The 26,554-nt window shown below is 40.0% G+C and overlaps 1 protein-coding gene across 1 annotated transcript in view; it reads right to left on the bottom strand.

Annotated features, from left to right (window-relative positions):
* The window catches only part of ly75 (lymphocyte antigen 75), a 34,149-nt gene extending 8,142 nt beyond the window's left edge, over positions 1–26,007 (bottom strand). Inside the window, exons 1-22 of the mRNA XM_061740984.1 lie at positions 25,754–26,007; positions 23,258–23,629; positions 17,335–17,508; positions 16,968–17,129; positions 15,411–15,530; positions 14,580–14,717; positions 14,263–14,457; positions 11,508–11,668; positions 10,311–10,418; positions 9,749–9,837; positions 9,469–9,626; positions 8,646–8,845; positions 7,980–8,122; positions 6,676–6,754; positions 6,153–6,224; positions 5,643–5,766; positions 5,357–5,392; positions 5,082–5,251; positions 3,043–3,107; positions 2,862–2,938; positions 1,920–2,056; positions 507–621 (exon numbers count right to left, since the gene is read on the bottom strand). Of these exons, the coding sequence (XP_061596968.1) occupies positions 507–621; positions 1,920–2,056; positions 2,862–2,938; positions 3,043–3,107; positions 5,082–5,251; positions 5,357–5,392; positions 5,643–5,766; positions 6,153–6,224; positions 6,676–6,754; positions 7,980–8,122; positions 8,646–8,845; positions 9,469–9,626; positions 9,749–9,837; positions 10,311–10,418; positions 11,508–11,668; positions 14,263–14,457; positions 14,580–14,717; positions 15,411–15,530; positions 16,968–17,129; positions 17,335–17,508; positions 23,258–23,629; positions 25,754–25,856 (2,998 nt within the window). The 5' untranslated portion in view covers positions 25,857–26,007. The remainder of the gene's footprint in view (positions 1–506; positions 622–1,919; positions 2,057–2,861; positions 2,939–3,042; positions 3,108–5,081; positions 5,252–5,356; positions 5,393–5,642; positions 5,767–6,152; positions 6,225–6,675; positions 6,755–7,979; positions 8,123–8,645; positions 8,846–9,468; positions 9,627–9,748; positions 9,838–10,310; positions 10,419–11,507; positions 11,669–14,262; positions 14,458–14,579; positions 14,718–15,410; positions 15,531–16,967; positions 17,130–17,334; positions 17,509–23,257; positions 23,630–25,753) is intronic.
* Positions 26,008–26,554: the final 547 nt, after the last annotated feature.

Here is a 26,554-nt window from a genome sequence, read left to right as displayed (position 1 = left end):
ACAGACATGTGACACTGCCATCAATAATTCCATGTTTCTGTCCACAGTTTAACGTTGGACTGTCCCTTTTTTTAACGACAGCTATGTTTTAATACCAATTGTGGAAGAAATTAGTGCCATAAACTGTTTCTCTAAAAGGCATATAACGTATATTTTTTTGACCAAAACATTCATGGGCTACGTTGTAAAAAGTCAGTTGTACAAATACTGTTGCGTCACTGAGGGCACAGTAAATACCAATGCAAAAAAAGAAGAAAAACTATATTTTCAAAAGGCAAAGAATCATTCAATTCAAAATGTTAAGCACAACTAGTTGTATTACGTTAAACCATAGATTAATCAACATGCAAAAATGATATGGTTATAATACAAAAATTATCATGCAAAAATGAATTGATTAAGACTTCATAGTTGTGACATATTTTCAAATGCATGAACACGTTAAACCTACACGTTTTGTTTGGCAATTTAAATTGAGTACTTTATATTAAAAAAGCAGTCCTGACCTTGTTCCACCTGATCTGATATGGTGACCAGGGTTCCCTTCACAGACTGGCACAAATCATTGGCCGTTGTGAATGAAACCGACTTCGCTGACTCCTTGTTCATCAGCATGTAGCACTGGAAAATAAAACCAATCTTGTTGTCACACCTGCATGTTTCAGATTATTAAACATATTTTAATATCAGATAAAGATAACCTCAGTAAATACAAAATGCAGTTTTTAAGTGATGATTTTCATTTCTTCAGGGAACAAAAGCTATCCAAACCAACCTGATCCTCCAACCTGAACAACTGGTTGTGCCACGCTGGTGGCAACAACCGCAGGGAAGCGTGAGCGTTAACTGCCAGTGAGGCTGTCGTGTTGCTGGGGAGGAATACTGGCCCACTCTTCTTTGCAAAATAGTTTTATTTCAGCCACACTGGAGGATTTTAAAGTAGATTTCAGTAGGGACATCACACTACAGCCATGTTTGACCGCTGGTGTAATGGTCTTTTTTGTGAAAATACTGTTAGTTTTACACCAGGTGTAACCAGGTGCACACCTTTCAAAAAGTTCCACTTTTGTCTCGTCGGTCCACAGAATACTTTCCCCAAAGTTTTGAAGAACATGAGTATGTTTTTTTTCTCCAAATAAAAGATGGGTCTTTACGTTGTTTTTGATCAGCAGTGGTTTTCACCTCGGATCTCTTCTGTGGATGCAGGTTTTTTTTTGTTTTTTTACTTAATCTCATTCTTATTGTCGAATCGTGGACACTGACCTTAACTGAGGGAAGTGAAGCCTGCAGTACTTTAGATGTGGTTTAGGGTTTGTTTGTGACTTCCTGGATGAATCATTGATGCACTCTTGGAGTAATTTTAGTTGGCCAGCGACTCCTGGGAAGGTTCACCGTCCATGTTTTCTCCTTTTGAGAATAAATGCTCTCGCTGGGGTTCGAGGGAGCCCTGAAGCATTAGAAATGGCTATTTCCAGACTGATAGATGTCAATGACTTTGTTTCTTATCTGCTCTTGAGATGTCTAAGCCTCCTTCATGTTGTCAGATGGGTTCTATTTAAGTGATTTCTTGATTCTGCAGGCCTGGCAGTAATCAAGCCTGGTTCTGGCTACAAATGCATAAGAGAGGCAATAGGAGCATTGGAGAGGTCAAAGACAGTATAGAGGATATTTCTTTGAACTCACTCTCATTGGGGTAATGTTCTTTCTCTGAAATCTTGTTAGTTTTATGCTAGATGTAACCGCTCGCGCACTAGGGCGATGGGACATTTTATTTTTCATATACAACATATGATCATATATCCTCCAGTAATGCTGTCTGATAGAATCAAACAGAATTTCAAAGATTATAAGATTTGAAGTTAATCTGTTCTTTCTCAGGTTCTCAGTGTAAAAAAAAACAAAAAAGAGAAGTTTCACACCTTATTTCGGAAGGACAGCGATCCGTTTCCACAGGGAAATCCTCCAGGATGAGGCTCCAGGGGTTGTTTCTCCACTGATGTGATGTTGTGTTTTTCACAAATGAAGGAATTTTGCTGTTGGCAACTGTCAGCCCAATCTGCAAGATAAAATATGGCAGTAATTGACTGTATTATTCATGAGAATTAAACCTATCATTAATCCACGTCCATCATATACGTCTATGAAAATTCTCTGGAGGGACCAGGGGGGGGTTTGTGATACACTAAAGACATTTCCCTTAAGTAGGTGGAAAAAATCTTTTCAAATACATACCACTGAATATTGTTACTTTTTTTTTAATCTTTTTTCTTGATCATGCCATTACAACACACTTGAATTACACTTTATAGTTTGAAAATTGCATTTGTTTGTTAATCTACACAACATAAGCAGGAAAACTGCACAACCATCTTAGCATTTGATTCTCTTATTGATGTTCTTTCTTTAAAACTGACATGTCCCGTTAAAGGTGGCTGTAGAAAAGAACAAGAATTTGATTATTTCCATGTTGTATTTTCATTTTACTGGAATTCATTTAGTCCACTTTCGTTTCAGAAAAAAAAGGCAAAGTGAGAAAGTCTTAAATAATAATAGGAAACTTTCATATTTTTTCACAAGAGAGGAAATGAACAGGAAAAAAAAACTGACATTAGGCGACATTCTCCTGGTGTGGACAACTAGCCTGGGCGAGCATATCCATTCATTTAGAAAAACATTCTCTCTCGTGAAATGGGTCTGGTACCCATCCCATTTACAGCCACTTCCAAATGTACCAAACTAGTTGGGCGGGCTACAGGAGATGGCTCATACAGGAATATCCCAGATTCAAAACAACTTTAATGGCTGAAGAATGGTTAAATATCTTTCCATATTCTCATCCAGTAGATCCTTTGTTTAATTACCTGGATAGAGATGTTCAGGACTGATGAAGGTGCATCGTCCCAAGAAAAATGAACGATAACGGTACCTCCAGATATGCCTAGAACAGACATTAAATCAGGTAATCTCAGCATGACAGTATTCATGTGTCTGACTGCATGTGTTTAACATGAAGAGTAAATGTCTGTGACTGTGTCGGCTTACGTCATAGGGATCATCCCCTCAGGTCTCATGTTCATCCACCAGTTTTGCATGGGAGAACTTGACAACTGTTCAAAACATTTTTAGGATCACATAATTATTATCAATAACTTATTGGGTTTAACAAATTGGTTTATTAAATATCATGATTAATTAAATAAAATATTTATACAGAAAAAATTGCATTATGATCTCAAGTGTCTTGATCTCAAGTTTTTGGAAAACTTCATACGATGATATTACACAGTATTTTCTCTGTGCTGTTTAACTGCTTCCACATTTATTGTCATTATAAAAAGTGCAGAATTTCTACAATTTAAAGATGGCAGGGAAATCTACCCCAGTTCTAAAGCTAAACACTAACTACAGATATGGATAAAAGTCAGGTTGGTTACGGTAATTCTGTTTAGCCTTTTACTTTTTCAACTTTTAGACCACCATTTTTATTCACCTTATGTTTCTTAATCCCACCAGGATTAACTGACGGCAGTTTTTCTTTCTTCTAACACTAAACAATGTACATTATTTTCTTTTATCACAACATCAAATATTTCGAGATTTAAATAATAGTTTAATGATTTAAGACTGAGAAAGTAATTCTTTGAATATTTCATTCCTCTGGTTTCATTATCATTGTTGTTACTATCTGTATTAAAATCGATAGTTGGCTTCAGCAAAAAGGACCAGATGAACCAGTGAGGGAGCACTATCACAGGGAGCCGTCTACATCAGGAGGCGGCTGCTACACTTGGGGGCCCGAGTGCTTGGTAGGGGACCACAACCCCCCCCCCGGGCAGGATAGTGCCAAACACCCCTCTGTTAGATGGATGTGTGGGCCCCATCACAACCCAGGGAGGAGCAGACCTCGGGCCAGCGCTCCATCAACCGCAGTCAACAGCCCTCCCAATCTAGAGGACTCCCACTGGGGAAACACTGGAGTTACAAAGTACAAAGAATGAAAAAAATGAGAGAAAACACTGGAGTTAAAAAGTACAAAGAATGAAAAAAAAAAAAAATAAGAGAAAGAGATTGATATATAAAAATAAAAAATATACAAATAATAGACAATAATAATAAATCGTAATAGAAATAGACAAATAAGTAAATAAATAAGATATCCAATAAATAAGAGTAAAATGTGTTAAAAATATTGCTGAACAGAAAATCTTAGATGGAAAGTCTACAACAGGATTAAAACAAAAAGGGATATTTGTTAAAGGCTAGATTTAAAAAGTATGTCTTGTAAAAAGGGCGGTGCCGGAGGACCGGAGGGGTTCATAAAAAACATAAAACTTGTCCTGGTTGATTTGCAAGACGTTTTCTGCCATCCACAGTTTAATATCTAAAATACAGTTTAAAAAGGTCATGTATTGGTCTTGTGTCTTAAGGAGACACGGCAAAGCTGTGCAAATTAACGCCATGTTGCCTAATTAAATTATAAAAACTGGTTTTTGTTTAAAAATGGCAAGTTGAATACTGGTCGATAGTAGGGTTGTTTGGCTGTCTGTCTGAGTTCTTTAAAGCGAAGCGGGAATTGGATCTAAAAGGCAGGTGCTGGGATTTACAGGTGACTCTACCAAGCATTTTAGCATCAACCAGTACAGAACTGCCCAGTGTTTCCTCAGGTCAAAGCAAACCTTTAATTTAACTAAAAACTGTTTTTTTTGGTAGATTAAAATATTGGTTCTAATAGAGTCAATTTTGCTCCTGAAGTGGTCTGCAAATTCTTTGCATAAGAGGTCATTGATACAAAGTCTGCATTTATTAAAGTCAGGGTTGATTAGATTGTCATTTGCAGAAAAGAAGACTGGTGTTTTTATTTGCAGTGGTTTTAGTGTGTTTAGAGAGGTACTGTGCAATTTAAAAGAGCTCTGTAAAGGGTTATGAACTTGTATGAACAGTTCATTTTCAGTGATGACTACGTTTTTTTGGACAGTGTTTTGACATGAATGCTCTACATTCTACTCTACTACTGTCATAATCATCTTAAGACTAACTGATGTGTGATGAACATCCAATTGGTGGCTAAAGGAGTCACTTACCTTTTCCAGCTGCTGCTGGATCCTTGTTAAAGCTCTGGTGCTGTCTGGAGCTGCCAGTTTACTTTCACTCGCTTCGCAGTAGAGCCTTGCCTCCTCAAAATTGACCTTTGGCTCCTTTACAAACCAAAATTCTGTTCCATCTAAAAAGACAGATGATTCATGGTGCCCACCTGAAAAGCCAGACAAATATATTTTAAATTGCAACGCACAGGTGGATGCTTAAACAGATCCACATTACACACTCAAACAACACTTTAAAATGATGTGGTCATTACCAGGATTGTACCAGTCCGGGTTTTTTGGTGTTTTTCCTGTTAATGCAGTAACAAACAATGGAGTTAGAAGCAGAATGCCACCAAAAAGACACTTAACAATTTTTATGCTGCTTTTGTTGTGAACTTCACATACATTTCTCCTCCTTTGCCTCATAATTGTCAGAAAACTAATTTTGCATCATTCCTGTTAAACTATGATAAATGAGACGCTTTAAAGCAAGACATCAACTTAAATTTGTGATTTTGTTTTTAATGCCCCTGTACATGACTATAAGAGTACTCTTACCACGGGGAATTTGGCAGACCCACTCCAGCTGAGCATCGCAGTGAAACGGCTTGGCGTGGAAAGGTGGGGCAGGTACGTCATGAAACAGAATCACTAACAAGGATGGCAAGGAACTCCTTGTTGTCTAATGTGGACACAGATTGTTTGTGAAATATTATTCAGGGAAGCAATTTCATCATTGTGACAATACATCTTGTTACTCCTGTAAAACTTGCGAGAGACTTGAAATGGATATGATTCTGATTACAGTCACTGACGTCAGAGTCTGAGAGACAAGATACAAGTGTATCTCTAAAAAGAGGAAGGAGCCAAGATAATATAAATCATGACCAAACTGATTTCTTTACTTACATTTTCTTTCAAAACAGTGAGAGGCTTGGATTAAGCCTGAAATTAGCTCATTATCAAAACAGACTAAACCAATCTTTGAAAAAAAATACTTCCGTAATTGTAAGAGGGAATAGTGGATAAAGGAGAAAATATTTAACTGTTTAAATCTATGCAGCTCACCTTGAATGCAGTGCAGTCCCGATTATACACATCATCGTCGTGGAAATTGTAGTGTAAAACATCCATAGATACCTGTTGCAATACCATAAAACAAACACACTTGTCATAAATGTAATATTGTATCACTTTTGATACCTCAATGCAGAAACTTTCTCTGAGTGATTTGGCCATCTCTGTCATAACCTGAGAGTATTTCTATTCTAAATGTAGGGTTGTTTTTTTCCAGGATAACAATGCCTGTATTCACAAGGGACAATGGACGCTGACTGACTTAGTCATGAAAATAATGCGTATCATTAATCAAAGCCTTGAAAGTGTCAAGACTTAAATCCAACTAAACATCTATGGAAAGATTTTGGCTTACATTTTACAAAGCATTTCCACAATCATTGTCAGTGGTTCAGCTCAAAAGGCACACAGAGGCTTTTCTGGCAACACATTTGTGGGTTTCCCTTTAATTCCTCATCTGCAAATATGATGCAAAATGTGTTGTGTTAGGGTTTGGGGTTGGGCTTGTACTCACAGGCCGGCCATCGCTCCACTCCCAGGAGGGATCATCTGGGTTTCTCCTGTTCAAGCCTACCCAGAAGTAGCGATTATCACTGCAACAACACCAGCACACCAGCATCAATGATGGCACTTGACCTTTGTTCCTACTAATATCTGAGGATTTGCTTTAAAAGGAATGTAAGATGGGACTATTCTTGAAGATGACCATTGAAAACTGACAATAAAGTTGAGATTTAAGTCAGAGTTTTGATCTTTTTTTTCCATTTTTGTTAAGTTCAAGTGAAGTCCTGAATGTTTATAGTATCTAAACAAAAAAAGAGCCACAGATTTAACAATACCGTCTAAGGAATTACATCTTTCTTGAAGTGACTGGTGGTGTTGGCATCATATAGGATGAATAAGGTTGTGGTAACATTTGAAAAGGAAATGCAGACAGGATTTGTGTGCATCTGGTGGGTACCTCACCAACAGCATCAACAGCAGCAAAACAGAAGCCATGCTCATCGGCACCCCACACCAGGTCAAGTCATCTCCCATCACATGCATCACCTTTTCTGGCCAGGATATCCCTCTGTCATCCGTCATCACCAACCTGGGTGTCAGAATGGACCCCCACCTCAACTATGAGGCCCACATCAATCACCTCCGTCAAACTTCCTTCTTCCACCTCAAAAACATCGCCAAACTCCGCCCCATACTGTCCCCGAAAGATGCAGAAAAACTGGTCCACGCCTTCGTCTCCTCCAGGCTAGACTACTGCAATGCACTTCTCATCGGGATCCCAAGCAAGAGCCTTCAAAAGCTCCAATACATACAGAACAGTGCTGCTAGGATCCTGATGAGAGTGCGCAAATATGACCACATCACTCCCATCCTCCACTCACTGCACTGGCTCCCCATCTCCTCCCGGACTGAATTCAAGATCTCCCTACTCACCTACCAATGCATCCACGGCAACGCTCCCCCTTACCTCAAGGAGCTGATTCATCCTCAGCTCCCCACCCGCACCCGCTCAGCAAACAACCACCTCCTCAAACCCACCAAAACCAAGCTAGTCACTATGGGTGACCGGGCCTTCTGCTCCATTGCCCCTAAACTGTGGAACACCCTCCCCACCCACCTGAGAGAACCACAGACAGTTGACACTTTCAAGAGAGGACTCAAAACTCACCTTTTTAACAAAGCATATGCCAGCTTTGATAAATGATTTTTTTATTTTATTTTTTATTTTTATTTTTATTTTTTTTTGTAAGCACTTTGAGATTTCCGAATGGAAAGTGCATTATAAATTTAATTCATTATTATTATTATTATTACCTGATAGTTTCTCTCATGGTGCTGTGGAGGGCCCGCATCTCAGCCATATTTGTGAAGCTCGGCAGATCGGCTCCTAAAGACTGGCAGAACATCTGGGCTTCCTCCCAGGAGCGTTTCCTGCTAAGCCTTTCCTTGTGAAACACCTGAGAAGGTCAAATACGTGTTAAAAATTGCTCCTAAAACATCAGATGTGAAGCAACATACATTTGTCCTGTGGTTGTCTTATTGTTGTCTTGTTGGATGGCTACAGGGTGGGTGGGGGGGACTTAAAGGTGCTATACAATTGCGTCCATAATTGTTCTATTTAATTGTATGCATCAACAAAATAATAAAAAACAGTTGAACACAAAAAAGATATGAAGCAACATACTTGTAAGATTGCAAAATAAGCCAAATCGACTTTAACATTATGTATACGGAAAATAAGTAAATAGCGACAGACAAATGATCCCTTTACATCCCATTACAGAAAGCAAGGTTGCACAAATTGCTTAGCTAGTCCTGCATAGTAGGTCTTTGCATAGTAGGAATAATATCTGTAATAAGATGCTGCTAAAAAGAAAAGGCAAGTTTCCATTTGGATCAAATTTGGCAAATCTTTAATCTTCACATTGCAATTCTTACAAATAATGTGGGATCATAGCATAAGCACACACACACACACACCTTGTAGCAATACTTGATGTTGGGCTGGGATGTCCATCCATCGGGACAGGTAGCATTAGGGTCCACCTCTGGTTCTGGAGGTGCAGGCGCACCGAGGTCTTTTCTACAAATGGTACCGGCTTTAAACAGGGTGCAGTTCTTCACCTCCCACTTGCCAAGTGGCTTTGCAGTGGAAATCACAACACAACCGCCATCCCCTTCTACATTAGAAACACAGAACATATAAATCATGTCATTAGTATGAAACACACACACAAAAAAACTAAACTAAACTAAACAAAAAACAAAGCAGAGAAATTGGGTTTGGAGTCTATTGTCTTGAAGATTAATTTACTTCACTTTAGTTTAGTTCAGTAAACTTTATTAATACCCAAAGGGAAATAACATAAATCTGTGCTACAATTTAAACTGGCGGTGTGCCACCCGTTTAAAAGTCTCACTATATTCAGACTAATGTTATCTGGCTTAGTATATATTTTCATATTGATTATATATGACCTTACGTATGCAACAAAACAACAATGCATGAAATACTGATGACAGAAATGATGAAAAGTCAATTGCTTTGAGAAAATTGCAATATTAAATATAATTAATAAATGGATGCGTTATATATAAATATACCAAATTAAATGGGTTTAAAAAAAGAAAAAAAAAAAACTTTGGACTTAAACCACCAGGTTCTGTAAAACAGGTCCAGGATTACATACAAGACAACAGGACACCATAATACCTGTGTCTGTCTTTACCCAAAACCATGTTTTGACACTAGATACGCTAATTCTGCACTTTGTGGTGCAATAGCCGGGTGGTTATTACTAACCTGGTTCAAACCAGCCCCAGTTGGAGTATGTAACCACATCTTGGCTCATCCACTGGTACTCTCCTGTGCCCTTGATGTCCTGCAGCCCTATCCAGAAATACTGAGCTTCCTTCTGCACATGTTCTACAAGCAGACGGTTGATAAAGGCTTGCTCAAACCTGGGAAGACAAAACAAACATGAATGACTATTTCCTGCTCTATTATAGTAAGACAGGCACATTTTGTGTTTAAGCAGTGGTTATAATGTGGTTCACTACAGAACAAATAAGGAAGCTCTTACCTGTTTCTTATAGTAAAGTTGCAGTGATCTTTGAAGTGTACTTGTTCAGTCTTCACTTGATAGCAGGAGTTACCATGCCTCCTCCAACCCTGGATAATTGAAAACAGCCAGACTTAGGCTACAATCAAATTACATGAAAATATGGAGAAGTATGTAGCTTCCAAAAAAACTGTTTCAGATGCACAACAAATCCTCTGCAGTTGACTCTATTACAAACTGTCATACCAGTGTCCATGTTAGCTCCTTTACTACAAATAAAAGTTTCATGGCTATATTCATACATCACTTCAGTTCTGGCAGGCAAAAAAAAAAGATGTGCAAACTTTAAACTTTGCACACTTGGATGGCATTTACACATTTTTGTGACTATCAAGGTCATGCACAACATGTGTAGAAGGACAGTTATCCCTTCCAAACATAAATATATGAAAGAAAAAGAAGCATAGACTGAGGATAACCTTCATTACATTAAGGCTAAGCTGTACAAAGTACACCAGGCGTTTTTCTTTCTCTTTATTTTAGGGGGGGAGGGGAGAAACTGGGTCATGCTGACAATACTCACATCTTCAAAGCTACATCCAGTTTGTGCCGCAGATTCATTCACTTTTCCTTGTTTTTGACACATGAAAGGCAGCCTCTGTGTACAGTCGCCAACCCGCCAAGCATGAGACTGTGGAGAACAGATGCAATTACCTTTTAATTTAAGAACATGATGAAAATAGTCATCTGATCCATACAGAGTCTTACAATGAGGTAATTACAACTTCAAATAAGCAACAACACTTAACACATTAGATGGTGTCATTATTATCTAATTAAAACTAAACCAAGATGCGGAACCAATGCCTGAAATCCAAGTACACATGATTTAATAGCCTGCAGACACACCTTCAACACAAATGAGTTGAAGCAATAATTTCTGGATGACATTATCATTGTTAGACTTAGGGTCTATTCTTTATTGCAGCATTGCTTTAATTCATTGAAGTTTGCAGGCGTTCATTTAAAATAGATCTCTTTTATCATCCTGCCACAGCATTTTAATCACACTCAGGTCGGGACTTTGACTGGGCTACTGCAACACCTTAACTCTTTTCTTTACTCTATTTCTTATTGATTATAATTGTGGCCTGTGGAGCTTCTCATCTTTGACGGTGTCTTGCCTCCTTGGCACTTGGTTAACGAGTAGGAAAACTAACAAAATGTGTGCTTTTACAGTTACCAATTAATGAAAAGCAAGTACCTGACTACCACTTGGCAGAGAAACAATATTTGAAAACAAGTACATTGTTAAATATCTTGGCATCATTTTGGTTGACCCTATAAAGCCAGATGTTACATATTTGATCCTTGAATTTCTGAGAACTCAATAATTTTACGGTAAAATAAGGACTATAACAAATAAAAAGAAGTAAAATTACCCAATCTATTCATGAGGATACAAAAATGTATTATTTAGAAATAGATTAAAAACTAAATTGGAGGAGTTTTTGTAATAATATCTACAATAATAATATATTTTTAAAATAAACACTGAAAAAAAAGATTTTCTGTGTATTATTTTATGTGCTGAATTATATAATGTATGTAATATGTCATGTTTTTTTTTATTTATCTAATAAATACGGCCCATATTCCAATACGGGAAACTTTTAGATAGTTGCATGAAGGGAAACAAATACACAGTATTGACAGTACACACCCTACAGCAGCACAAACACGGGCTGAAATCAGCAGACTGTTACAAAAACACACAAACCTCCCCAGCGTAGAAGACACAGGCCGTTTCCTGAGTGGGCTGGGTAGGTTGTTTTTGGTCCCAGTAGGTGAAGGTGACGGGGTTTGAGTCTGTCCACTTGAAAACGGTGGAGGTCATGCCGACGCCGGACAGACCGATCCACACATCCAACAAATTGCCGTCTGGAACATGACACGAAATTGAATTATTAGTCTGGCAAGAGAACAGTGTTTGTTGTAGCTTGAATAACTGTCTCAGTATAAGCCCTGATCTTTAAAGGGTATAAAGTTGAAAGGATTTCTTTCAACTTCCTTTATTACTTGGTAGTTATTACCATCCCCACAGGCAAGTAACCTAGATTGTAAATGCTTTTGTAGCAGCTAAAACTCACTTTTTTCAGGTCTGACAACAGGCTACTTAAAAAAAAAAAAAAAAGAAGGTTTTTATATAAAAAGAGTATTTGGTTGACTTGGCACTGTTGTGCAAAGCTTTCTCTCCATTAGCGGCTCAGCAGGTGATAAACCGCCCCGTAGAGGCATTCTGTTCACAGCACTCAGCTCGCTTCTGACATGGTAAAACTGTGGGCATGAACCTGCTGGCCGTACTTCATCCATGTTCTGAATGACACGTTGCACTTCTGTGTTGTTTGCTGTTGCCTCGGCAATTTGTCTAGATTTTGTGTCTGACAAAGGCAGCGCAACAAGTTCAGATAGGACTGTATGTCCTTGTCAGTTGAACTCACGCCTTCGCCTGTAGGGGCTCTGGATAGGGTGTCAGTGAGGACCAGCTGCTTTCCTGAAGTATTAATGACTTCAAAATTATCCCTTTGCATCTTCATCAACCGCTGGATCTGCGTTGACATCTCATTTAAGTTCTTTTTGATGATTGCTACCTGTAGTTGATGATCAGTCTCTGCTGTGAAAGATGGCAGACTGTACACATTGCTACGACGTTGCAGGACTGTGCTTTCAGCTGCCACGATGTAAAGGCCAATGGAGTAAAATTGATGGCCCACTTTTATGTGAATTTTACAGAATGCCAGTATGCAAGCGCCTATAGGCTCTCAAGTGGAGTTGAGGGGAGGGAATACAGTGGGACTAGTGACATGACAGCCCGGTGTCTGTTTGGTTGGCCTCTCAGGCTTCACCAACATCAGAATAGCTAGCTGGATGCAGGATATTACCTGCAGTATCACTTTACCACTCCTGCTGATGCGTTTGTAGGATGCAAATCATTTATTTGGCTCTTCAGTTCATTAACTACCTGAGTTTAGTGTGTTGCAAAGGCGCAGTCTATCATTTTAGCAGCCGGTCGCAGATCATAGTTGTGCAGTTTGCTGAGTCCTGTCCTCCATGGCTCTGAGGATGAGGGGCTTGCTGACATCCTAGTCTTGTCATCAACAAATCCCACCCATGACCCGCCACCCCACGTCAGTTTTAACTTGTTCTCCACATTTCTCCATTGTAACATCCCTGTTACAAATCCCAGAATGAGTTAATCAAAGTCTTTTTTTCTTTTAAAACCTCTAATAGCTGTTTGGGGACCTTTACACAATATGCCAGCACTGATCCATCAGTGTTTTTTCTAAATTCATGTCAATCTCTAAACTGCCATTCATACCAAAGTTCATAAGAAAGTAGTTTAAATGCAGCTCAATATATAAAAAGTTTCATATATTGTTTTTTTTTTTTTTAATGTTTGTTGAATGTTGTATTGAATGTTTAATCGTCTGATTTCAGCAGTTAACTCTGGTCACATTGCTGTTCTATTTCTTTTTCTTTTTTAACAGCTTCTTTAGATTTTGCTGAACATAACATTCTGTTTACAATAAACACTGTCTTGTTCCACTGCTTTGCTGATGATTTATAGATCTACAAGCCATTATTTCTTCTAAAGCTATTGAAATTAAGACAGAGGTCACTGTGTTTGGTCCTCTGTGCAGTCCTGAAATATACTTTGATAAGATACTTTACTGACAGATTTCATTGGTTTCCAGCTAATAGCAAAAGTAAAAGCCAACATTCACCTTAAGAAAATGTGGACTATCACACAAGCTATATAACATTTCGCTTTGATTTTTGACATGCGTCATATGTGGGCAGGGACCACTTATCTCTCAGACACCTGCAGCTGGTACTGACCACCTTGTAACAGGCGAGAGGAAGGGAGACCATATCACACTGGTGTTAGTTTCTGTTCCATACAAGGTTGATTTTAAAATCTGATCAGTAGCTTTTAAAAGCAGCTAGATAAATGAGTTACCACCTCCTTATGTCATAGTCTAGTGATGCCTCCCCCTCATTTCCTTGCTCCTGTTTCCCCCTCATAAAAAGAGCTTCAGACAATGATGAGAAAACTGGCTTCTTGCCTGTAGTTGTTGGTGCCTCCTGAGTTTATAAAAAACTAAAACAAGACAGCATCAGACTGCTTCTTAACTAGGAAACAAACTTCTACCCCATATAAGATTTCCTCCCACTTTAGGACCTTTTAAAATATTATTCAAGGTGTATCTTTTCTCCTTGGCTTTTGTCTCAAATTGACAGTTTATGAGTTTCATCATTTTTATTTATGTGGTTTTTTTAAACATGTTTAATGCATTTTCTTATGTTTTATTTTTAGATCAGTGACACACTTTGGTTTAAATAGGCTTTAAATCAGTTAATTTTATACTCCCTGAAATATTCCCGGTAAGAGAGTTTGAATGGCCCCAAACAATAAAGTTCAGATCTCATCACCAAATAAAGTAACACTAGGGAGATGAACATGGAAGCTTTACCTGGATGGAATTGAGTGCTGATCATCTCTTTGCTGTCGATGGAGTGAAAACTGGCTAAAATTCCTCCTTCTGTGGTGTTGCAGTGACTCTGGGCATCCAAAAAGCTCTTTGGCTCATCTTTCATTAACTTGTAACACCAACCGTTCCATGGCACCCACCCCTCTGCACAAAGTGTCTCCTTGTATACAAATGGCTCTGTAGAAAGAAAAAGAAAAAAAGACATTTTGGTTCATTTGGGGAAGAATTTGACTCATAGCTCCTCTGAGGTTTAAATGTGACTCAGATGGAATATACTCTCCGTGGTGTAGGAAACACACCTGTTGCTGTGTCAGAAGCATTCAGCCTCTTCTTGCAGATGTACGGCAGCCGTTTATTGCATGACTCAGATTCGTAATTCTTCCCGGAGTTCAGAACGCCACAGTCCGTCTCAATGATCATGGAAGTGGATGGCATTCCTGTCAAACGCCCCAACAACAAATGTTAATAAATATTTCCCCCGATTGTGAGCAGAGTAGAGAAGAAGAAAATACAACTGGGTATCTTTCGAGGCCAAACCGGGACAATGTTTTCAACTGATGTGAAACAATAAACACTTTGTTCCAGCAGCACTCCAACACAAAAGAGCCAGCAGCCACACTGACACATTATAAACGTCTTCAGTCATTAGGAGCCCACATCAGCGAGAGACCAGATGGCTAACACACCAACACCTTCCATAAAGCAGAAAAAAAAAACATGCCACAATAGCAAGCAGGCTTAATAAAGCCATCCATTCATTACTGTTAATGGATTATTCTGTGACACTAACAATCCCCAGTGCCCCACTGAATCCAACAACCAGGCACTCTCAGCTTCTTCCCAACACTGCTCACATTGTCTCTTTGGCTGACTTCAATTTTTATATCAACGGCACACAGACCTCAGACTGCAAAAGAGTAGCAAGTGTTGCAAGGAAGTGAAGCCGCAAAATACAAAGCACAAGGTGCAAAGTCTTATGATCATGCCACTATGCAATTTAGAAATTTCAACAGTACAACTTTTACTGTGGGACAACGATGACGCTCATAGCAATTTACACAGTTGGAGAGATTACGAAGAAACACAGGGGCAGCCCCCCCACCCCCCCAAAAAAAAAGTAATTGCTGTACCTTGTTCCCAACGCAAGATGGAGAGCGGGGAGCCGTCGGACCACTGCCAACCCTGAGAGGTGTCCAACTGGTGAAGGCCGATCCACATCTTCTTAGGCATGTCACCAAGGCCATCCAACACTGTACAGGGCAAAACCACGGGAGACGTACGTTCAAGAAAGCAGATGGGTAGCTAAAATGAATAAATACCTATTAAGGATCATCTAAAACTCTTACAACCAAGTGTCTATTCTCATATAAAATGCAAAAGCTATGAAGGAATTTAAAAAACATATAGCAAGTGTTTTCATTCACATAAGATTTGCATAATCACCACAGATTTAAACTGCACCCAGAAGTGGCGCCAAAACAGGATAAGGACACAATCTCAAGTTCTTATCCAGAGTTAACGTGTTAAATTGTGACCTAGACATTTCTTTTGCAGAAAAATAACATGTTATTGCAATGAATTCTTAAGTCTTGAGCCAAAAAAAGCTTTCATGAGACAATCATATTTGATTAACAGCATTTGTCCCCAATGTCAGTTCCTCACTGTGTCCCCAGAAACAGCTGGTGCCAACAGGAAGGAAAACAACAAACACAGATATAATAGGAGGTGATTAAGAAGGAGAGATGGCGTTTGAGGAATATCTATCACATGTCACCATCAGCAGTTGAATCTAATGACGACAGGCTTGATAGCAACACACTCCTGTTGTCTTGCTGCTCCTTATTTAGTCTCATCTTCACAAAACGAGCGGTTTAATTGTCACCAATACAAAGTATGCACAGCCTGCAGCATCAATGCAAGATATTTTGGATATAAGTCGCTTGAAGTCTAGGGATAAGCTTAGATAACAATGACGTGAATGCCACAAAAGCTTAAACAAAAGAGGTAATGAAGTTTGGGTTTTTGTTTTGTTTTTTTTTCAGATTTCTAAAGATGGCTGTTTGAAAATTACAAACATCAAGGTGGCAAGTGGGGTTGCCACCTTGCCACACATCGCAAGCCTTCAGAGCTGTTTAAATATGTCACAAGTGTTTGAACTTGTTTTAACAGTTTTCAGTTGATCGTCTCTGCAATACGTCTGTGGAAATCCCACAGCATGGCATTGGAGGAGAAAAGCAAGAAAAGTGGAACAAAAAGCAGAAGAAGATAAAAGGGTTCTGTCTCAACTAGGTTAACAGTTGCCTCAATTTATCGAGATTTTATGCAGAAGTGGCCGTGTGACTAATTTTCACACAAATAGGACCATAAGTAGGGGACAGTCATGGACGAAAGTGACAAAAGCACACACAGACACACACAGACACACACACACCAAATGAGTAACACAAACAGATATTCTGGACGAAGGAAAACAAAGGAAAGCCCCCTGTCAAAACAACTTCTACAAAGTAAGAGAGTCACTTTACATCTGAAATCACTTTTGGTTGAAATTTTAAAGGTGCGATAATGCTGGACACATGAAATCGTCATGACGTCGGTAACAGTTTTCGTTTTTATAGATAGACAGATGACTGGAAGCGAGACCAAATAGGGGAAGGTGACATTCACAGTACTCAGTCAAGTCTTACAAGTTTTGGAGTTAAGATCATCGGACTCCGTTACACTGAGCAAATCCGCTCCCTGACTACGACACGAATCCAAAGCTTCATGCCAGGTCACGGCTGCAGTGGAAACAAACTCATAACAGGAATCCCCTTCTGGGCCAGCAAACAGGGAGTGGCAGCCGTCTTCTGCAAAGTCAGAGACACAGCGTTAGTGTGAGGGTGATAATGACCTGTAGACACTGAGTATTATTGGTACACTTCAGGTCAGTGATTGTGTTTTGGAAAACATCCAATTATCCACTGAAAATGCAAGGAAGAACTAAGTATTTAATATTTTTTTAAAAAGCAAGAAAAAAGCAATAGAATAGAATAGATAAAAAAGGAAACATGCCAGGTATTAGACAGTGCCCCTTCTTCTTTTCTTGGTCATAGTCTGAGGAAGTAGCACACCAGGACAGTCCTGGGAGATCTGCATCGGGAAGGCATCCGTGATACCAGCTGCCGTTGTATTTGAAGGGGAACTCGCAGGGGGTTCCAGCTGAGTTCCCACCAGAGGTGTGGACGACTGCACGCAGAGAAGACGAGAACAAAGTCAAAGATCTCTTGCAAACACCTTGTGTTCGCTGCACATGTCAAACACTTCTTTTCAAGATGCAAACTGTTAAGTATGTCAGCGAAGGAATTAGATGACTGTGAACACGGAATATTAAAGAGTGAACAAAATCAGAAACTAGAACAGCAGGAACCGCTGGGGAAAATCAAGTCATACAGGCTTTTTGCAGTGAAACATTTCCGATGCAGTTAAATGTAAAAAAACAGACGCACGTATACATTTTCATCCCATTCTAAAACAGTGAAACTATTTGCTGTACATATTTTATGTTTATCTTTCATTCGATATTCAGTTTCAGTGAACAAGAGCTGATTTTTGTGCTGTTATGGTTCAAAAAGGTTTAGTTTTTCTTATTTTGTAGATTGCTGCAGCAGCTGTTGCCCGGCTCACACTGAAATGTGCTAAAATGTCTTCTTTACACATGAAAGGAGGAATTGAAATTGCCAAATCAGATATCCTCGTTTCTTTCACATCAGTCTGAAGCAAATTTATTGGACTTTTCTCTGTCGACTCCAGTCTCAATAGAGATCTGTTTTCAGATTTTGGCGGATTGTCTTTTTTGTCCCATATGATTTGTTTGCTGTTCTTCTGGTTATTTTTTTTTACCTTACACACTTTAAAAAAAAAAAATGTTTTGGTATGTTTTACTGTAAAATCAATTTATTGAAGATTTCTCAACACGGTATACTGCTTCCTTTTACTGACCTCATTCTTCCCTCTTTTAATTGAGAACAAAAAAAAAAAAACATCCAGCCACTTGACAAAATCCTTTAACACTTAAGTTTCAATCTGATTTTTCACCGCCGAGTTTTGAGCTCTTGAAGAAGAAGCCTCCGCAAGTGAGATATAAAAAATTTAAAAAAAGAAGCAGTTTCTGCATCGCTGGAGGAGGAATGACGTGAGATAAATTTAGGCCGTTTCTGAAACTGAATACTACATTACTCACGCATACAGATTTCACCAAAATGAAGTACTCAGTATGCAGAATGCAAGTGTTGGACCACTGTCATGTGGTCATGTGATCATGTGAACTCTTAAGAATGTTTGAACATTTGTTTCTCGGTGAAATTTAACTTTAAAGCTGTCCGAATCCTCATCTGGGGATCAGCTTTAAAGCTTCACCTAAGATTGCCGCTTTGTGAAGGTCTCCAAATCCCAGCCTGCTTTGCAGGTGTGAAATAAGGTGGCGCCCGAAGGGCGCGCGTCCAATCACTGACCAGGCGCTGATGACGTCACTGCAGCCCGCGGAACGCAAAACCTCAGTTTTCCCCAGCTCACTCTCTTTTTCCCAGCCCAGGATAGATCTATCCTGCCGACCAGCGCACCCGGACCACGTCTCCCCATTTTTCCTGACAGCTGGAGCGGGGAGGGAGCCGCTTGGACCCGGATTGACCGGCCAAACGTAAGCTTCGATCCGAGTGCGGCGCACTCTCTGACTTTCCTGTTCTCTAACCCTTTTCCATTCCGAGCCTCTCCTTCACCAGGAACCGTGGCGTTCCAGGGACGATCGCCAAAGTGAACCAGAATCCGCCGCAGAAGCTCCAGCCTTGGACCCGTGAAGCCAACGCAGCCCGGCAACACAGACGGACGAGCCGCAATTCCGACGGACGGAACCGGCCCCGTGCGCAGCGAGGCAGCGTTTAGAGGCTCCGTGGACCGGCACCAGGGAGCCGGCGTGAGGCACGCTGCAGCTACTGTCCCTTTTCTTTCCAGAATTGGAAGCAGAGAGAAACGAGGCCGCCTCGGACTGAAACCCCGGTCAGAGCCCGCAGCCCCAGATCCGGAGACCGGAAGGCGTGAGGTTTCATGGTTTTGGGCGATCAGTTTAATTTAGAGCGGTTTAGAGCTAACTTTGTGTGCAACGTTAAGTCTAACTACAAACGCATGGAGTGCTGCTGGGTGTATGAAAAGTATACTTCAGGTGCTCTTCGGCAACAATTTAGAAAAATCGAGGCACTCAAGAAGTTAGAAAAACATAAAAAGCCTTTATTGAATCATGGCTAAGTAAAAGTTAAAAATGCCAACATGTTTCGGCCATGTAGGTCTTCTTCAAGGCAGATAACAAAGACAAAGGGTTCTCCTTCAAGCAGGTCTTTAAACACAGGTAAACAGTCACATGATCAGCTCATGTAAGCAGTCACATGATCAGCTCAGGTAAGCAGTCACATGATCAGCTCAGGTAAGCAGTCACATGATCAGCTCAGGTAAGCAGTCACGTGATCAGCTCAGGTAAGCAGTCACATGATCAGCTCAGGTAAGCAGTCACATGATCAGCTCAGGTAAGCAGTCACGTGATCAGCTCAGGTAAGCAGTCACATGATCAGCTCAGGTAAGCAGTCACATGATCAGCTCAGGTAAGCAGTCACATGATCAGCTCAGGTAAGCAGTCACATGATCAGCTCAGGTAAGCAGTCACGTGATCAGCTCAGGTAAGCAGTCACATGATCAGCTCAGGTAAGCAGTCACGTGATCAGCTCAGGTAAGCAGTCACATGATCAGCTCAGGTAAGCAGTCACATGATCAGCTCAGGTAAGCAGTCACGTGATCAGCTCAGGTAAGCAGTCACATGATCAGCTCAGGTAAGCAGTCACATGATCAGCTCAGGTAAGCAGTCACATGATCAGCTCAGGTAAGCAGTCACGTGATCAGCTCAGGTAAGCAGTCACATGATCAGCTCAGGTAAGCAGTCACATGATCAGCTCAGGTAAGCAGTCACGTGATCAGCTCAGGTAAGCAGTCACATGATCAGCTCAGGTAAGCAGTCACATGATCAGCTCAGGTAAGCAGTCACATGATCAGCTCAGGTAAGCAGTCACATGATCAGCTCAGGTAAGCAGTCACGTGATCAGCTCAGGTAAGCAGTCACATGATCAGCTCAGGTAAGCAGTCACGTGATCAGCTCAGGTAAGCAGTCACATGATCAGCTCAGGTAAGCAGTCACATGATCAGCTCAGGTAAGCAGTCACGTGATCAGCTCAGGTAAGCAGTCACATGATCAGCTCAGGTAAGCAGTCACATGATCAGCTCAGGTAAGCAGTCACATGATCAGCTCAGGTAAGCAGTCACATGATCAGCTCAGGTAAGCAGTCACGTGATCAGCTCAGGTAAGCAGTCACATGATCAGCTCAGGTAAGCAGTCACATGATCAGCTCAGGTGGTATCAATTAACCTGGTAGGAGCAAACAGGCACATCAATCAGATGCAGAGGAGAACAAACAACCAATCAGCATAAGCAGCAAAGAAAGACACAAACAGCAATACAAACAATAATAATACAAGACAACCGAAAAATAAATTATATATATTTGTGTGCAACGTTGTTTACTATATGCATATTACTGTTGTTGTTCATTTTGTAGCGCCGTTTCGCCAGTTGATCACGGTTTAAACACCGCAATCGCCATTTCTCTCATTGCACGTGGTGTCACGATGGCGCAGCCATCTTTGCCAGCCACGTGGAGCCAGTTGTTTTGGAACACAGATGATCGGAAGTTTTGTACCACGTGTTTATTATTTTTGATTTCTTTTTCTTTGTGCAGTTAACGTTTTATTCCTGTTGTTTCTTTATGGTTAGTGTTTTATGTTTTTAATGTAGAGTGCCGTCAGGATTTATTAGATGGTGTCGCTTTTCCACCTGCTTGACACCTGGATGTAAATAAATTCTGATTGATTTTGATGAGAGAAGTCGTTTGTGTTGTTTTACATATATTTTGTTACAATGGCTGGTTTGACAGAGCTAGAGCCGAACTGGTAATTGTCTTCAACGAATTGCTACTCTGCAGAATAATCCCTATTTTTGAGACTGATCCCGCTGTTAAATTATCATTTTCCTGGTTAAATCCCAGGTGGTGCCCCGAAAATAATTAAGTCATTTTGAATAATTCAATTTGATAAATAATCTACTTTATTAATTATTAATAATAATTAATAACTCTTGATAACTGAAACAGCGCCCCCTATCTGTGGCACAACACAAGCAACTGCACACAATAAAAAAAGTATCCAGATAGCACGATAATGTTGGGAAAATCTTTACCGTAAACTAACCAGCCTATTCACCATACCCCATAATGCAAGGCGTTTTCATAGTAGCATACTACATATGGACAAATACTACATAAGGAAAGCATTGTAGTCAGGAGTATGTAGCGTAAAGTTTTGAAAAAAAAAAAAAGCTTCAGTTAGTTAGAAACACCACCATCTTTTTCAGCTCATGTTGTTTTAAAGCCTCTTTTATGTGGTATGAGGCAGCAGCCCAATCTTTGATGTAAAACCTACAAGTTTCCTGCTGATGTGGTAAACGAACAGGAAGTTGTGAATGCAAACATTTCAGGCACCTCAGTAGAACTGTCCAGACTCCCAAACAAACTGAAAACAGGGAAAACCCTCAAAAAACATTCTGAAATCAAATTAAACCTTCTAAATAGTACTGCAATTTAATCAAAAATTGTTTTAACAATCCCTTACAATCTCTCTAGACGATTTCCAATGTGAAAACAAGGGTTTAGTGAAGCTAGTATAAGTGTTTCTCCTGAAAAGAAAGTGAAAGCGAGTGTTAACATTGGCATACACCTCAGAAATGCTGTAATGTGCCGTTACAAACGGCACGAAGTCCTTGAAAATACAGAGGTCGTCCAAAGAGCTTACATACTGGCATGCTGTAACCTTTCCGTAAAAGTGGGACACCAAATTTACTCCACTGGTGTTTACATACTGGCTCAGGAAAGAGGGAAAAATACCATAATTGTTTGTCCTTACATAGACGAACCAGCACTCGTTTCACGTTGTGTGCGTGAAACGAGACAGACGGCATCAATCACCTTAATATTAATAAAAATAAAAACAGCCGAGGAGAAGATGCCATCAACTTTCTTTATATTCTTACGGTCCTTTTGACAGGGGCGTGCGTAAGCAGCCTGAGAGAGTGTGACTGTGTGTGTGCTGATGTGGGGAGGTTGACCGGGAAGGTTTGAATACTGTAACGAGACAGATTCAGCTGCATGTACAGCATCAGTACAGGGAAAAAAGCGTTGCAGCTCCTCCAGCTGGAAGTGTCCGGGTCTTCCTCACCTGCTGCTGTTTCATTTGTAAGCAGGTTTTAACTAAGAGCGCTGCTTTTCCCTGGAGTATGGTCAGCACGCCTACAGTGTGATCAGAAAAATGTTAAATTCTCACATTTCTCACTCGATTAAGGAATGGGGGGGGTGGCCTTACATACACGACTGGCCTCTCTTTTTTCACACCTTTTGGTCTACCTCGGGTGCGCGTTTCCAGAAAGTGGATCTTACATACAAGCACCGTGACGGGCAAAAGGGACATAGCCTATTCCGCAAAGAAATGCCAGTATGTAAGCGCCTAATACGTAAGTACTTTGCATGTAGGCGACCCAAGTCAACTCCCTAAACTGGAATTTGCTATGTCATGTTATGCTCTTGTAAAAAGAGGCAATCAGCTCAGAGGAATGACAACTTTGTTTAAAATGCATCAGAACCTGTTTCTGTGGATATTATGTACCAAAAGATCGAAATAACTTCACTTCCAGTTCAGGAGGAGATTCTGCCACATTTAATCTGGTAAACTCAACACAAACTGAATTTAATACTACTTCCTCTTCTTTTCTCAACCGACAGTCAAGCATTAAACAGGCTGGGTACTGAAAGGCCTTAGTCTCTTTAGAGAAGAGAGAGCAGGCCACACTTACCCCGATAAGGCTTCTGGCAAATGTTGTTTTGGGTTCCTCCCCTTACCCAAGTGTCATTGACGTCTCGCTTCACCGTAACTTTGCCCTCGCTGACCGCCAGGCCCATCTGGTAAACGGTGTAAACTTGTCCGTGCAGGCACTGCCACTGCAGGCCGATACTGGAGCCACAGTCAACCAGGGCCAGAGCCTTAGAGTGAACGTCCAGCGCCAAGCAGCGCGCCGTGGCCACGTGGAACAGCCGGTGACCCGAGCCCCACTTCCACAGCTGAGATGTGCTGGTTGAGTTGCAGGTGACGAGGCTCAAGTTTGCCGAGTCCTTTTTACCCAAACACTTCCCCGTGCTTGCGTGCTGAATGGCCAAAGCATCCTCGTCTGAGATGATGTGCAGACAGAAAAAAGAACGAAAAACAAAAATGAGCTGATTAAATATTTTACATTGATACATGCTATGCTTGAACCATTTTGTTGCCATATGCATCTGAATGGGTTTCCTTTTGCAAAATGATCAATCAGATTCAAAACAAACCAAATTCAACAAATGGGCTCAAAGCTGAGAATTAAAGGACAGAAATTGCCTTATGTGATCACTGATGCATTTTTGAAAACCACGTAATTGAAATGTCCACATAAATAAAATTAGAACTGATTTCCATTGAGTTTTTTGCATGAACACGAAAATAAAATGACTTGCAAAGACTGGAACTCTTAGTTTTGGCCCTCTGTGTTTAACATGGATTGTGACGTCTAAACAAAATCTGAAAAGGGAGACTTGGAGATTAGATAGGAATAATAATCTGGAGGTTCAACATCCCTGATCCGAGATACAGTGGCTGTCCTAATGAAAAGACACCTCTAACAGTGTACTACTTGCATCCCCTAGCTCCTGACTACATGGAAAAGCACTTCGGCCTTGGCATGAGCGTTATCAGTGGATACCAGTGTCTTTATGACAGCTAGACATCACGAGGAGAACTCAATCTGTAGTTTAAGGGGGAAAAAGGTCAAACAAAAGAAGCTTTAACATTAAAAGCACATACTTTGATCAATTAAATCAAAACTAGTTAAGTAAGTCATAAAGGCTGTGTCAAGGAGAAGCCTACCACTGTGAAGGAAGGAGGTGGGAGTATAATGATGTGGACCTGGGGACCAATAAATATACTAAACCTGTTAAAGACCAGAGTTAATACCCTAGAAATAATGCAGTAAGGTTGTTCACGTTAAATGCTGACAAACTATAAGGGATAAGGCAGAAATATAAATAAAATGTTGACAAAAGGAGGATGCACATTACAGTTTGAGAAAATGTTTAAGAGTTTTTAGCTGAAAGTGAATAAAAACCCCAGTTTAATGTACAATAGGCACACGCAGACCTTTCAAGATAGATAATAGTAGGCTATTATTATTATTATATTACAGCTTGGTCTCTCCGCCACTCACTGGTACTAACACCAGTACTCGAGTTGTAAAATAAAATCAGGGGGGATGGTGGATTTGATCATATGCGGACAGATAATTTGTGCTGATTACAAATAATATAATATATTACAAATAGCACTGACCAAAACACCTGCAGAAATACTGCAGGAATGACATAGCAACAGTTAAATGCAGCATTCTGTAAGCTTTAAATATCCACTGGGATTACATCAAATACATCAAAACACAACAATAAAAAACAGTTTTCTGAACTTATCAATATGACTCTGTCCTTCACAGGATAGGTAAAATGGATCACTGCAAAAACTCAAAATCTTAACAAGAATATTTGTCTTATTTCTAGTTAAAATGTCTCATTTTAGTAAAACAATCTCATTACACTTAAAACAAGACTCATCACTGGAAAAAACAACAATTTTCACCTGTTTCAAGTAGATTTTCACTTAAAATAAGTAGAAAAATCTGCCAGTGGAACAAGATTTTTTGCTTGTAATAAGAAGATAAATCTTGTCCCACTGGCAGATTTTTCTACTTATTTCAAGTGAAAATGTACTTGAAACAGGTGAAAATTGTCAAATAAGTTATTTTTCTGGTGTTATTTTTCTGGTGATGACTCTAAATGTTGAAATAGCAGTAAAACCACATTCATTGATGAAATGACATAAGGGATGGAAAGGGGGGATGGCAGTTTTAAAGGGGAGATGATTTGGACTGTTTTTATTTCAGGGGGGGATGCCATCCCCCCTCATCCCCCCTCAACTCCAGTACTGACTAACACTCGAGTAAACAGTGAAGATAATGTAACATGACAGACCCAGAGCTGCTAAGATATAGGATGAGTGCGCAGTTTATCCTACCTGAAACAAAACTGAAATTATAAAAAACTGCTAACCGAGATAAAGAAACCCCGGTTTGCATCTGCCTTGTTGTTGTCAGGGAAGTTTACAAATGCTCTGGACAAACTTATCCAACAATGACAGGTGAGAAACAGCTCGGCCAGAGCTGAACAATCTGCGAAGTTGCGCCGAAAATGAAAGCAAAGTGTAGCAGATTACTTACCAAAACCTCGAGGGCTGGCCGGTGAACAAGAGCCCCAGTTTGTGTTGGTGTCCAGCACCGCGAACACACACAACCACAGTGTCGCTCCGGATAGTTTCCACATGGTCAAGCCAGCTTTTTTGATGGATTCATGAAGGATCTGCCCCTCTCAGTCTGGAGCAGTAAAATTGGACGGATCGATCGACACGCGAGCTCCAAACAGAAAGTGGAGAGATATAAAACCTCACCCTGCAACTCCCAGCTGTCAGATGTAACTACAAGTGGCGTCGTCAAGTTACATGTGGAACTTCCGGTTTACATCGCGAGGGCAAGAAAATAAAATCACTAAATTACGACCCACTATGAAAGTATAAAAGAGTATAAAAGTAAGCAAAATAGCAGAAAATAAATCAATAAATAAATAAATACATACAAAAAAAACTTTATCGAGTATTTCAGGTGTAGCTAATGAAGTAGCTGGGAAGTTGGTAGATACACAGCCATGGGTGCAGATCCCGGGGGGGACGGGGGGGACATGTCCCCCCCAATTTCTGAAAAACATGAATTGTCCCCCCCAATAAAAATACCCTAAATTATTCAAAATTGAACAAATGTATTTTCAGACAGGTTGAATATGTAAAATATTTATTAAAAATATATTTCTAAAAAAATAATACATCCATGGTGCGTTTTGAGGTGTACAGAATGAAAGTATTGCTACTCCATACATTTTTTTTTTATTCTGAATTAATATTTTTAAAATTTTTGACGTGCTCGACGATGAGTTTTTGTCAACGTTCTGTTTACATTCGTACCTGCCTG

The sequence above is a fragment of the Cololabis saira genome, chromosome 2, assembly GCF_033807715.1.
Source record: "Cololabis saira isolate AMF1-May2022 chromosome 2, fColSai1.1, whole genome shotgun sequence".
Taxonomy (NCBI): domain Eukaryota; kingdom Metazoa; phylum Chordata; class Actinopteri; order Beloniformes; family Belonidae; genus Cololabis; species Cololabis saira.
The sequence above is the reverse complement of the archived record's forward strand: the minus strand, read 5'-3'. Positions and strand labels throughout refer to the sequence as shown.